The 13,742-nt window shown below is 43.5% G+C and overlaps 1 protein-coding gene across 1 annotated transcript in view; it reads left to right on the forward strand.

Moving 5' to 3' along the window:
- The first annotated feature begins 5,823 nt into the window (after positions 1-5,823).
- The window catches only part of LOC136358165 (amine oxidase [flavin-containing] A-like), a 36,581-nt gene continuing 28,662 nt past the window's right edge, over positions 5,824-13,742 (forward strand). Inside the window, exon 1 of the mRNA XM_066314071.1 lies at positions 5,824-5,892. Within this exon, the coding sequence (XP_066170168.1) occupies positions 5,847-5,892 (46 nt within the window). The 5' untranslated portion in view covers positions 5,824-5,846. The remainder of the gene's footprint in view (positions 5,893-13,742) is intronic.

Raw genomic sequence — 13,742 nt, forward strand, 5'->3', positions numbered from 1 at the left:
TAATACTTGACAATGCCACCCACAGTTTACCAATTTGATTCTAATCAGTTCTTGCCAACATGTTGAGCAATGTGTTTGTGAATCCCCAACTGGGACCATTCCAGGGGATCTAGACAACTCTGTATTTGAGGGACCAGAAAGAGGTGAAGGGATTGTAGGAATATTCCCTGAGGGACTCACTGAGGGCATGGTATTGCAACAACAGGGGTCCCTAATGTTGGAGTCCAGGACATCCCCTTGGATGACCTGGGACACGAGGAAGGGAATTTAAGCCCTGGACAGGGGGGTGTGGAGCCAGTCCAGGGGGCTCAGAGACCTTGGCACAGAGCCCAGGAAAACACCAGGTTTGATTTTAATCCATGTGAGAGGCTTCTGACACTGAGAAAGGAATTACAAACCACCGGGATGTGAAAACAGTAGTTTAGCACAGTAAATGATACAGAATTCAGTAGTTTTAGGGTTTATAGAATAGAGGTTAATGGGGACAAGATGGTGGAATTTGGGTGGTACCTCATGTACTTCTTCTTCCTCGTCCTCCATCTTTTGGGGTGTTGATGGCACAAAGTAGTTAGAGTTGATTGGATCAAAGTAGAAATGACACTTTTAGTGTGGGCACTAGGCATTGGTACAAAGTAGTAAATAACCAACACGTAGTTACCTGTATAAATGTTAGGGAACATCCCATCATGGACAGTCACTTCATGTCCCAGCTGCTGTCCAGACCTCAGCTGAGAGCAGAGAAAATTTTGAGATACCAAATAATAAACAACACGAGAAACCTGAAAACAGACCTCGAGGACTCTGCTTTTTTATACCGATGTGACTCGGGTCTTTTAGAGGGCCAAGGACTTTAAACCACCTAAATCTCGAGTGAGGAAACCCTCCCCGAGACCTAAATAATAGGAGGCTGGACAGAGCAGTCAACACATCAAGCCAATGTGGTTATCATGTCGCTCTCTCTTTATTGTTTACAGCAGTGACCCTTCATACATTCACAACTCAGTTGACATTACAGGTCACACAAAGTATGTAAACAGTCTTGGACTTAAGGTGGTTAAAGTATCAGAGCCACAATTCTGCATATGGAAACCTCATTATTGCCTGGAACACCTTAATGTCAGAAGGGAATTTTTCCTGTGCCACAACTGGGAATTTTTCCTGTGTCACAGAGGCCAACACTCCTTGTGGTCCCAAGGAGCCTACAGGCCTTAGGGCTCAGTCTGGAATTGCTCATCCTGTCTTCACTCCTGCAGCATGGTATCATGATTTTTTACTTTCAAGACCTACTGTGCAGCGTCATGGTTTTAATACTTCTTGAAATGCCTATAACAGAAGTTCCAAAACACAAAAGTACCCCAAGCTCCCTGTGATGGAACAGGAGCAACAAGCACAACCCCGAGCCACAGAAAATGCCAACTCAATCTGAGGAGCAAAGGATTCACTCTGAGGGTGGTCAGACCCTGGAGCCCACGGAGCTTAAGACTTTTCCTTCCTTCAGTGCATTCAAACTACACAAACCCTGGATCTGCTTTGGCCAGGAGGCTGGTTAACCCCTTCCTTGCCATTAGTGAATGAACATTTTCTCTCCTTCCTCTTGCACAGAACCCTTGAAGACAAGGATCTGCCATTGTTTGTTTGGAATTTGTTTCAGAGGAAAAATACTCTAAAGGCTGGAACATTTTATAGACCTTTTATTTTTTTCCCCTATTCACAGTGTGCAACATTGTCCAAATATCATGTGCTACACGGTATTTTATGAACTCTCTTACTGATAAAGTCCTTGGGCAGGGAGAGGACTAAAGGGGAAGAGGAATAAACCCACCATTTATAAACATCATTAGCCATATAAATTACCTGTTGACCCTAAATTTAGCCTAAGACAGTCTCAGACACTGCTCGAAAGTAGAAAACTGTTCTTAGAAAATACAGCATCACCTACAGCTGCGTTCTGAAGTTGCTCCACACTACGTGCCCTGTTGCCCCACAAAAGGGCTCCCAACAGAACTACTGAGTGAGTCTGATGTTTGGGAGAGTTTATTTTTCACATTTTTTCGCATTTCAGCTTGATGCAACCCAGATTGCTAACCCTATAATTACCAGAATTAAAATGTGTGCAAATGCAAATTTCTGTGATTTAGGCTTTGCAAAAGGCTCTAGTGCTCCCTGGAAAGCTCATCTTTGTGCATGCAGAGTAGAGTGCTAATCAACACAGATGATGAGTTAATGGCAAAATTTTCAGCTGACAGTTACACTGAGGATGACAGGTTCTAGGGTGTTTTAGAGGAGCTCTGTTGGTGTCATTAAGATACAAGAATTACATGACTTTAGAGGTGGCTAAGTGGTGGTAATTATGACCTTGGTAATGACAATCAGTCTTCTAGGGATAATGCACCCTGCTTACAGAACTTAGGTTCTATTTACTTTTCAAAATGCACTCATAAAACAAATAAATAACTAAAAATCCTATTCCATATACATATATGTGCAACAGATAATACATTTCATTTTTACAAAAACAATTTAATGGTAGAGATTTTCCCTATGTTTGTGTTTTAGTTTTTAGATTTTCCCTATGTTTGTGTTTTAGTTTTTAGACGTGCTGACAATAAGTAACATTGAAATCAGGAAGGAATGCAAAATATCTGACTTTCACAACAATTATGACTGATTTTACTCATCATTTGGGGTATTGAGCAGACACAAAACGACACTTAATTGTGACTCTTGATGGCATGACCTGAGAAGTTTGACTTCCATCAGTAGCTGGCAAAACTGAAAGCAAAACACTAGCAGCACAACAATGGACTTGGTGATGCCACTTACTTTTGGATGCTTTTCTTCATGTTCTTTGATTAAAAAATTGATCCATTTTTGCCCATTCTTGGGGCTACCCAACAATTTTTGTTGTTGCTGACACAGATATGATCTCAAGTGAAAGCTTTGTTCTTGATATTCCACTGTATTTATCGACAACTTTCAGTGTTTTTTTTTTCCTGGCAGATTTGAAGGTCTATGTCTGTGACTTTCTTTACCTTCACATTTATGAACATGCACACTCTGCAGGCTCAGCAAATTATTGCTACAAATCAATCACTGAGGCAGACATAAATCCACTAGAGAGATTGCTAGGAAATGGTTTCAGCAACAAAAGCTTCCTATATTCATCCTTCAGTGCTGTTCCCTTGTTTTTTGTACTGCATAACAAACAGGGCCCAATGGTGAGCATTTCCTTCTTAATCAACTCTCTTTTCTGAGTGACAATTGATTTATTTCCAAATAAAATTTTATCTGCTTGGAATTTCCTTTAGTGTAAGGTTTGGCATCCCTTTATTTTCTGTTGAATTCTGACACATTTCAATTTTTTTTTTTTTTTTAATGTTGTCATCGCATTTTAGGAGGATCACTCTCAATATGACACATCACCTTCTTCCTTCCCTACCTCTTGCATTTTCAGCAAGTCTATTGGATTTATCCTATTGCTCTCAAGTAAGGCTTCAGGATTTGTTTTTTCCCCAAATCCTAGATGTCTGCAGGTCTGAATTGAGAGACAACTATTCTGAGTACTCTTATTGATGCCAAGGTCTAAGCAGTCACAAGGCTCTGACAGGCTCTGGAATCTCTGAGGTAACCCTTGGTAACCCCTCAGGAATTTTTTCAGTCTTTACTACAGTGATTGAGCCAACAATTTGTGTAATTCACACTTGGATAGCATCTCTCATCATTAGAGCTGGTCTAGGTAGAACCACTTCGGTCTCCACTGCCCTTTAACAAGACTCTCACAGCTCCTTTTGGCACTGGAGATTTGCTGGCAAGCTTATCCATCAGCAAGTTATCTAGAGGCACACAAGTTTCCTGCTGTTATCACAAAGGATGTTTTTGTTGCTTTCCTCCAAACTTGGCTTGTGAATATGAGGGAGGTGCCCCTGGGTGAAGCTTTTGATTTGTCAGATTCCCCGTGACCTGCCCACTGAGGCCAGCAGAGCTGTGGGAGTGGGCGTCCTTATCTCCCTCAAGGAACAGAGTCTTTTTCCCCCCGCTGAGCACCAAGGGGGTGTTGGTACATTAGGTTTTCTGTTTCAGAATCCATACCACTCTCTCAGCCTTGGTCTGCTCCCGTGGTGCTCCCTTTACCCTGGCGTGGAACAGCGGCAATCACAGTGATAACCAGCTTCTGTGTGAGCTGAAGATCTCCCAGAGCAGCAGGGATCTCTTGCTCTGCCTTGCTACAGTGTCTGCCACTTCTGTGTCTGCAGCTATTGCAACACCCTTACTGAGTTCTGCACTTGCTAAACTACCTGTTCTTACTGAAGAAGATCCATTGTTCTGTCTCCCACACCGTTGCTTAGTGATTCATTGATGTTTCTGCATTCAGTCACTGCTGTCACAGAAATACAGGATGGTTTGGGTTGGAAGGAACCTTGAAAGCTCAGCCAGTCCACTTGCCCTGTAAAAAGCAGGGATATTTTCAACTGGACCACGTTGCTGGGAGTGACCTGACCTTGAGTGTTTCCAGGGATGTGTCATCCTCTACCTCTCTGATCAACCTGCTACAGTGTTTCACCACCTTCACTGTAAAAAATTCTTATTTACCGCAAACTTAAATCAGCTCTCTTTTAATCGAAACTTGTTATTCCTTTTCCTATCATTAGAGGCCCTGCTAAAATCCTGTCCTCACCTTTCTCATAGTCCCCTTTTAAGTACTGAAAGACCTCAATAAGGTCTCTCCAGAGGCTTCTCTTCCCCAGGCTGAGCAATCACAGCTCCCTCAGCTGTTCCTCACAGGAGAGGTGCTCCAAACATTTTTGTAGCCCTCCTCCGGTTCACACAACAGGTGACTCTCACTCATTTGGCACAACTAACAAAAACCAAAGGTCCTATATTTTCCCTGTAGAGGAGAAAACCGACTCATTTCCAAGAACACCAGACAAAAAGTATTGCAGTCTTATTGGATCCATTGGTCATACCCAGGCATGGAATATGATTGCAGAATTGGGCAACTCTCAGAATTTACACCAATATTTAACATGAAACGGTGTTAGGATTTCCCGTAATTTTGTGGACCTTGAAGGTCTCCTGTGCTTACTTGGAAGGGGATGGACAAGCTCTCTATTTTTCCCACTCCACAGGGATGACATTTACACTTTGGCAATAAAATCTGTACGAGTTGTAAAACGCATAGCAAGGAATATCACAACCATCGTGTATTCCAGAGCAGTAATAGTAGCTAAGTACAAACAGGATTCCGACAACCAATTATTATTTCAGGCATTGTCTTTGGGAAGGTCGGTCCGTGGAAATGTTAACCCGTTGTTCTCTGGCTCATGGATCAAGAACGACTTGATTCTAGCAGTAGGGGAGGCTGGCAGGCTGCCATAACCTCTGGCTCCATGGATCTCCTCCTCCTCCGCAGTGGCTGCGGCTCACAGGCACGGGGTTGAGCGAGCTCTGGCCGGTCCATACTCTGCACCCTGCACCGCTGCCGCCCGCCTCCTCACCCCCTGCCCCGGGGCGGCACGGAGCCGCTAGCCATGCGCGCCCCGGCATGCAGCATTCCCGGTGTCCCTCCCGGTGTCGCCGGCTCCCGGTGTTCCGGATGTTCCCGGTGGTCCCGGAGTTCCCGAGCATCCCGCGCGCCGTCGAACCGCGCTGAGATTCGGGGAGGGCGTGGCCATCCGCGGCCCCGCCCCAGACACCTCAGCCATTGGTGGGCGGGCCGTGTGGCCACGCCCAGGGGCGGGGCCGGGGCGGGGCCGGCGCGGGCGGGACGGCGCTGTCCGAGCGCGGGGCCGGGACGGAGCCGCGGCCGCAGCCGGCGCAGGGACAGCGGGGACAGCGGGGACAGCGCCATGGCCGAGAAATGCGACGTGGTGGTGATCGGGGGCGGCATCTCAGGTGGGTGAGGGCAGGAAGAGGCTCCCGCAGGCCTCTCCCGGGGCATCCCGCCGGGAGCGCGCCCGGAGCGGGGCCGGGCGGTGGCGATGGACGAGCGCCGAGCCAGAGCGCCGGGGGCTCCGGGTGCGCTCGGGGAAGGAGAGGGGACATGGTCCCTGTCCCTGTGTTAGGGACAGATCGCTGCTCCGTGCCTTGGTTTGTCCTCGGTGCTCGTGGCCGGGGGGGGCTGGAGGAACGGCGGCTTGGCCGGACAGGTGCGGGACAAGGGACGGGGATACCTCGGTGCGGGATACAGGCTGCGGCTGGTGCGTCCCCTCGAAGATGGAGTTTGGACGTGGTCTTTTTGGGTTGCCCAGCAGCGGTGGCAGTTGTTTTGCTTGCGAAAATGCGGCAGAATAAACATCTGGGAGTATCTCTAGGCTGGGTTTTGTTGCTGGGAGAAGAGCTGTTCTAGAGGCAGCCCGATTCCCCGGGTGCCACGGACTCCTCACACTTCGCCAGGCAACACTTCCCAAAACACTCTTCAGATCTACTTTGACACCAGCGATTTTATCATGGCCCCTCATCCTTAAAACTTTAAAAACCCCGTTATTTTTTTTTTTCTTTTTTTTGTGTTACCAATAATGAGAATGTTGCTGTGTTGGAGAAAATTAGTGTTTAGCCTGTCCCTCAGGTCAATTTTGCGTTGGCAGCTTTGGCCAGGTCTCAGTTTTCAGGCAGTCCTTACTTCACTAATGATTCAGAAAAGGTAAGTTTTGTGACTGTGTGACTTCAGTGACGTTACAGCCATTATTGGTGTGGGTAAAGTTAGGTTTTGTTAGTATTGAGAAGGAATCAGAAGCTTTCCTTTGGTGTTATCTGCAGTTGAATTAACGTGTAAAACAGCAAATGGTTCTCGTAGTTACATTATTGCATTTACTAAAAGAACAGTAATTGTTTAAATAATTATTTGTGCATATGTAAATATGCAAATAATTTGTACCACCACTAAACAGAAAGGAAGAGTGTGGACCTAGATTTCCTTGCTTTTTAGTTGTACCAGATGCCTGGTAATTTTCCTGCTAGCATGAGACATTTGGTCTTCATCCTTAGGGTTCCTGTAATGCACACAGTGTCCTTAGGGAATTACCACCCATTCTGTGTGCAGCTCATGGTGACATCCTCTTAATATGGCTTTTAGAGCTCTGAGAAGCTCCTTCAGGGTGCCTGGTTCCTCCAGGTCCCCAACCTGTTGCGGTGTTTCAGAAAATGTTTTGTGCGTTTCTATGTGGCATCTTCCCTCACTGGTACAAAAATGCTAAGTTACTTTGTAACACCCGCACCTTGGACCAAAACCCGGTGTGGGGATTGAAATGGAGCCAAGGAGAAAATTTCACGGTGCTCACAGTCCTTGAAAATTTGTCAGTGACGTGAGGAAGACAAATAAATATTTCACAGCACTCCTGGGGTGCAGGAACATTTTTCATGCCGATGGAAACCCCACGCCAGTGGCACAGAAATTGGTGTTTGCCTGTTATGAATTAGAACAGGCATCATTTTAAGAAAACAGCCATTGAAAAATAGACAATAAATGTCTTATTTTATAATTAATCCATCTTTACTCTACACTGCTATTCATAGCTGGGGATTAAACTCTGATCAGCCTCTGGTCTCTTTTGCTTTTCTCACAGCTTCTCTGTCACTACGATTCCTGTACCAATATGCCTACATGCACCTCAGTTCTGCAAGAGGTTAGACAGTGCTGCTTTCTGGTCTTAAAAAAAAAAAAAACCAAACCAAAAAACAAAAGTAATCTGTATCTAGAGCTCTGCTTCTGCTGGAATACACAGTAAATCATGTTCCATTATGGACAGGATTTCCCCTCAACATGTCCCTGACTCCAGTCTTGACTTGCTGTTTGCATCTCTGAAATTGAATTTGCAGTTGACTCATCTGGTGAGATTTCTGTCTCCACTCCTTCTATTGTATTTTAAAGACTCACTACCTGGTGCTTGCAGGAAAGGATAGGAAACTCTGGGATAAACAAGTCCTTCACTAGAAATACATGAAATCTGTAGAAGGCATAAACAAAGTGCTTGTTTTATTAAGTGTGAACTTCCCAGCAGTGATGCTGTGGCTTTTAAAAATGTTTGTCCAGTATTTGTGTCTGGAGTTTATTCCTCAAAGCAAAGCAAAGCATAGTCCTGAGAGGCCATTTCTGAGCAATGCCTAACGTGTTCTACTCATCCATGCTCCCGGCCTCTGCATGGACACCACAGTGTGGTGTGGTCATTCCAGGGACACAGAGTCCACTCTGTCTGGGGGGAACTGCAGTCTAGGGGTGCAGGGAGCAAAGAGTGCTTTTGGAAGAAAAAGCTTTTGGAAGAAATCTCTGCTTGGGTGGCTTCTACCTCTGAGATTTTCCTGCTATACCCCGTGGAATCCCACTCAAGGGCTGCATCAGCAAGTGCCTTTGGACCCCTACAGAGAGGGAGCTGCAGGGGTTGGGATAGATTCCTCATTCCACTTTAACATTTTGCATGTTAAAAATGTGGCTTGTGGCCAGTAAAGGCCCCAGGCACACCTTTGTGTCACTCTTAATAGATAATGTCCCCTGTAATACAGTTAATACTAATTACAGCATTTTATACCCAAGCATATTAAATAAACTGGTGCCTGAAGTTAAAGGCTTTCCCCATACCCACAGGGACTTTTTATTTATATGGCTTGAATATTGCTTCCATTTTCTATTTATAGCATTTTCTGCTGAACTGAAGAGTGTTGTTTTGGATTGATTTTGACTTGATTGATTTTACTTGGTTGTGTGTTTCTTGAAACCCAGCAAGCTGATGGCACAAAATGTTGTAAGGAGGTCGATGCTCAGTCACTCCTCAGACCCTGCTCATTAACAACTGGACAGCATTAAGTGCTCAGAGAGTTTTGACAGAAACCTCAGATATTTCAGCCAGTCAGATCTGCTCAATGACTGCTGTAAACTGTAATTTCTCAAAACTTTCTAACTGACCTTATTGGGGTGTGTTTCCACATGGATAACAAAATGTGCTATGTTGACTCCAAGGTTACCTCCCTGCCAAATTTCAAGTGGCTGCTGCAACTTCCAAAATAGGAATTCAAAAAAGGCATGGTTTTTCAAAATCAAAGAATATGTTTTGCCTAGACATTTAGAAATACACCATGAGTTTGGAACAAGATTTTCCAGCAGAAAAGAATCACCAAAAACCACGCCCTGAAAAGCACAGTGTGAAAATTCAAGCTTAAATAGTTCCAGATTTGGGGGAAAAAAATGTAAGCAAAATACTTTTAACTTTTTTTATAGGAGTATATTTATGTGCCAGCCTCATCTCATGTGGAAGCCAAGTTTATCAGAAGATTGCATGAAGAATTAATAATGTTTGTCTACATAATGCAAACCAGAGAGGCAGCAAACATGGAGAAACATGTCCAGAAGCAGAGAAGTCCAAAAAATCTTGTATGCAAATATCTTTTGGAAGAAATTTCAGCATATTTTGATACAAGTACAAAACACAGGGGAAAAACAGACGTAATTGAATGTTACACTTAAGACTATAATTAGCTGACATTGATAGTTCTTATTTATTCTTATTTATACCAGAAAAAGATGTTTGAAAAAGATGTTCTTATCCAGAAACAAGGAGATTGCGTAGTTCTACAGAAATCAAAGCTGAGATTTCCCAGCCATATGCAGGAAACAGCACTGTTTTCTGCTGCACTTATAGAGGGGTCCAAGGGCCACAAATTGTAGGAAAAAAAATCCAGGATGTAAAAATAGTAGTGATTAGTCTTTACATAAAAATAAAACATATGATATATGATTGAGACTTTAGTTTGTTTGTTTTTCCTCTCTGTAGAAAAGCACTCTGTGTTGGCATCCCCAGCTCCACAGTGTGTGATCGACAGCCTTACCCCTCGAGCTGCCCACGCCTTGGCTTTGGGCTCTGAGTGGAAGACTGAATAAAGAGGAAATGCAGATTTTTTTTTTTTCCTTGCTCGCCATCCTGGCAGCACAACTTCTGTTGTACACTGCCCTGTTTGTTTTGACAGCTCGCCAAGCTGCTGGTGGGTGGTGGTGTCACATAAACTGTCAAACACACAGTTGTTGGTGTGAGGTAGAATCAGTCTGACCTGTGTAAATCTGGTGTAGTTTTCAATAAGTTGCTTTTTTCCCCTACTGTGACTTCTGTATTTACCTGGGATTTGACCTATAGGAATGTAATATTGGATTCATCAAATGTATTCTCTTCTTATCGCTTTGCATTTGCCCTGTGCTGGGTTCCATCTGCCCTGCTCATTCCTTCCTTCTTTCTAGATCCAACCAGAAAGCTGATAATCACTGATGATGTTGTCATTTAGCACCAGAGATTCCTCAAGACCATTTTTGGGGATGCAGAAATAAACAACAACGTTTCACAGAGCTCTGAATTCCCAGTGTACTCCTAGCAAGCCGACTGTCATTATGACAAACATTTACAGCAGGAACAGAATTCCTAAAACCCTATACAAAAGTGTAGTGGATGCTTTATACAATAATTGCAAATAAGCAAAAGTACCGATTTCCATTTGCCTCCTTCTTCATAACTGTTCTGCTGTTTTGCTGCTGAAATCTTGTGAGTGTTATTTTCCCCGACAAGCAGAAGAAATAGCCAAGTAGTCAGGACAGATCCCTAAAAATACCCATACGTAACAAAACCAGGCATTATGTCTTTTCTGGGAATACCAGCACTGGTGTTATTGGTATTTGTGGTGATGACATTGATCATAATTTAGCAGCAACATTTTTTTCACTTGCTTTTTTAGTTGAAGGTCACCATTTAGGTAAGAGGAATTTATTCTGCACAACACTGACTAGAAAAATTGCCGATAGTCATGAAATGTGTGTAATTACCTTGGTTGTTTCCATTACTAGGTGGCATCAAACTGTCATCATTTAATTGCTCATTTTAATATGCAATGAGAGGAAAGATGCCTCAATTCCAACCCTGTGCTTATACTCACTAACTTTTATTCTGCCATTGTTTTGGGGGAGGGCATTACTTGGGGGAAGGAATGTTTCCTGCAAGAAGCTGTGGACATGAAAATCACAGTGGGTGTTTGCAGAGGAGTGAATTCATCCATGCAATAGAATTCCCTCTTCCTGCCCACTGTATTTCTGTTAACATTGTCCATGAGAAGCTGTCTTTGTGCCCTACAGAACAAGGCTTGCATCTGTAGAAAGCTTTTAGACAGTGATGCCATTGAGCCCAGTAAGTGGCTCGGTCTCATTTGGACAATGTACTCTGTAGTAGAAAATATTTATTCTCTTTTGGTTAAGATCTTTGCTGAATCAAGTGGATTTTTTTTCCCCTAGAAGAGAAAAAAAAAATACTGATTAAAAAGAAATTAAATACATTTACCTGAAAATGACAAAATACATAAACTCAATCTCTCTCCAGTACCAAGTATACTACAAGAAGGGATGTGAAAGGAAGTATGGCAAGATAAAACACGGTTTCTGACAAGCAGAAAATTAGTGATGTTGTGGTATTAGGCAACACTGAAGTAGAAATAAATGTAGACTTGTGATCCACACTGTGCATTCTTGCTGTTTTGTGTGGATTTAAGATGCTGTTACTGCATTATGAGCATTGGTGGGTTGGTTTCTTTTGGGGGTTTTTGGGTTTGTTTTTTTTGGTTTGGTTTGGTTTGGTTTTTGGGGTTTTTTTGTTGGTTGGTTGGTTTTTTTGGGTTTTTTTAAATTTAAAATCTTCAAATCCTTAGTCAGTGGAAGAAAACAGTTCTTTCAGTCTCAGCTTTCTGTGTGTTGTTGCCCATTAGTGGCTTCTCTGGTCAATCTGATGTAACTGAGCACGTTTTAACTGTATTTTAAAGCTTAAATAAATGCTATGATGTACACAAAAATTCCAGTGGAAGGGTAATCAGGGTTGCAGGAGAAGAATAAAGAGGTGAGAAAGGGAGATTTTACCTTATGGTCATGGCAGAAATGTTTTGCATCTCTCCTTGACAGGTTCATTTTTACTTGTCAAAGGAATTTCTAGCTGGAAAAATGGGAGCTGATTTTAAGGTGGTCATTGCCAGGTTTAATTACTCAGTAGGGTTTAGAAGAACTTAGGTTTTCCGTCAGTGAAACAGTAAAAATAATCACAGCATTAGAATGCCATTACATTGGAACTTTAATAGTGATATATTGCCCATTCTCTTATTTTACTGGTGTGTTTTAGAAAAATTAACAAAAAGAAGTCTTAGATTTATTTCCCCACTCAGGATCAGAAAAATGTAGGGATTTTACGAGAAGATTTTTCCCCATTTCCTCAGTTAAAGCTTGCTAGAACACTACAGCAATGAGTTAATTATCTTTCTCACAGTGTGGCTATCCCGTGCCATTTACAGTAGGGTGGATTTATAAGGATTTCAGGAAGGAATGTTCTGTATTTACAGAGCCTAGATTTTGAAAAGTAGAATCATTTTCTGTACTGTTAGTATGCAATCACTAGGACATTTCCAATAAAGTAACCTTTTTAAAACTCTCACTATTTGTGCTGTAGAACTCATCTCTGCTCATATGCCCTGTATCAACCCCAATATTGAGGCACTTTGGAATTATCCTCAGAAATCTTCTCTTATAAACACTTCGCTAGGAAACAGGGAACCATTTTCCAAATTACAGGATTCCTCTGGAATCAAGTTCAAGTCTCTAAAGTCCTAGTGGTTTTTGCTACCTGTGGAGTTAAACTTTTCTTTCCTATGAGGTAGACATGGGCTTTGTTGTATTACAAAATTCAGTATTGTTCAGTGTCCTTATGTTTCACTCATGGGGTGTATCTTGTAGTCTGCAGGTTGGCATCAATTCATCTTAGGTTGTGGGGTGTTTGTTTGGTTTTGCTTTGCTTTTGCTGTATATCCAGTGGTTTGAAGCACTTCAAAGAGCTTTTCTTGTGGTGGGATTATTACGATTTTCAGGCATGAAAGCACCCTCAGTCTGATCTGTAGCAGCAGCAATTTTGAGTCCTTAATAGCACTGCAAAATCAATAGGAGCAGAGCTTTTCCTGCATGGAGCTGCTTGTGAGATTTCCATAGAAACCCTTGTGGAGGATGTCTTGCCTTGTTTGTTCTCATTTAACAATAAGTGAATTTCCACGGCCAGACACTGCAGATGAGGCATGGGTTTGGCAGCCTCCTTCCGTCCTGCTGAGGCAAGAACTGCATTTCTAATTCATGGAATTAGGAGGATATCTGGAAGGAGTTTGTCCAGTGATTTGGGGCTGTTTCCAGCTTTATCTCGAGGCTGCGCTGGGAGGAGGTGGAGGCGACAGGCTCAGCTGTGCCAGGAGTGTCTGCACCACAGTCACACCAAGAGACTGGAGTGTTTCCATTGCCTCTCTGAGCACAGAGCCCAGTGCTCCATTTGGCCTGGAATAGCCTGTAAGGGATGGGTTGGGTTGGAAGGGACCTTAAAACCCATCTTGTTCCAGCCCCTGCCATGGGCAGGGACACCTTCCACTAGAGCAGGTTGCTCAAAGCCCCATCCAGCCTGGCCAGGGATGGGGCATCCACAGCTTCTTCCTTGCTCCTTGGCAGTTGCTGAAGTTTGTGATGTCCTCTGAGATGGAGATGTTGTAGGGGAAGTGAGAGGAGAGCTCCATGCAGCCTGAGGGGAGCTGAGCAGTCAGGAAGGAATGAGGCAAGGTGCAGGAAAGGAGAAGGTCTCATTCCTTCCTCTCTCATTATTACCCCATCAATCAAATGGTCACTCTCTGGTGTCCAGTCCTATCCAGGATACTGGAACAGCAACAAAAGTCTTGAAAACTCAAGTTATGGAGAAGATGAAGGGTAA

The sequence above is a fragment of the Sylvia atricapilla genome, chromosome 2 (genome assembly GCF_009819655.1).
Source record: "Sylvia atricapilla isolate bSylAtr1 chromosome 2, bSylAtr1.pri, whole genome shotgun sequence".
Taxonomy (NCBI): domain Eukaryota; kingdom Metazoa; phylum Chordata; class Aves; order Passeriformes; family Sylviidae; genus Sylvia; species Sylvia atricapilla.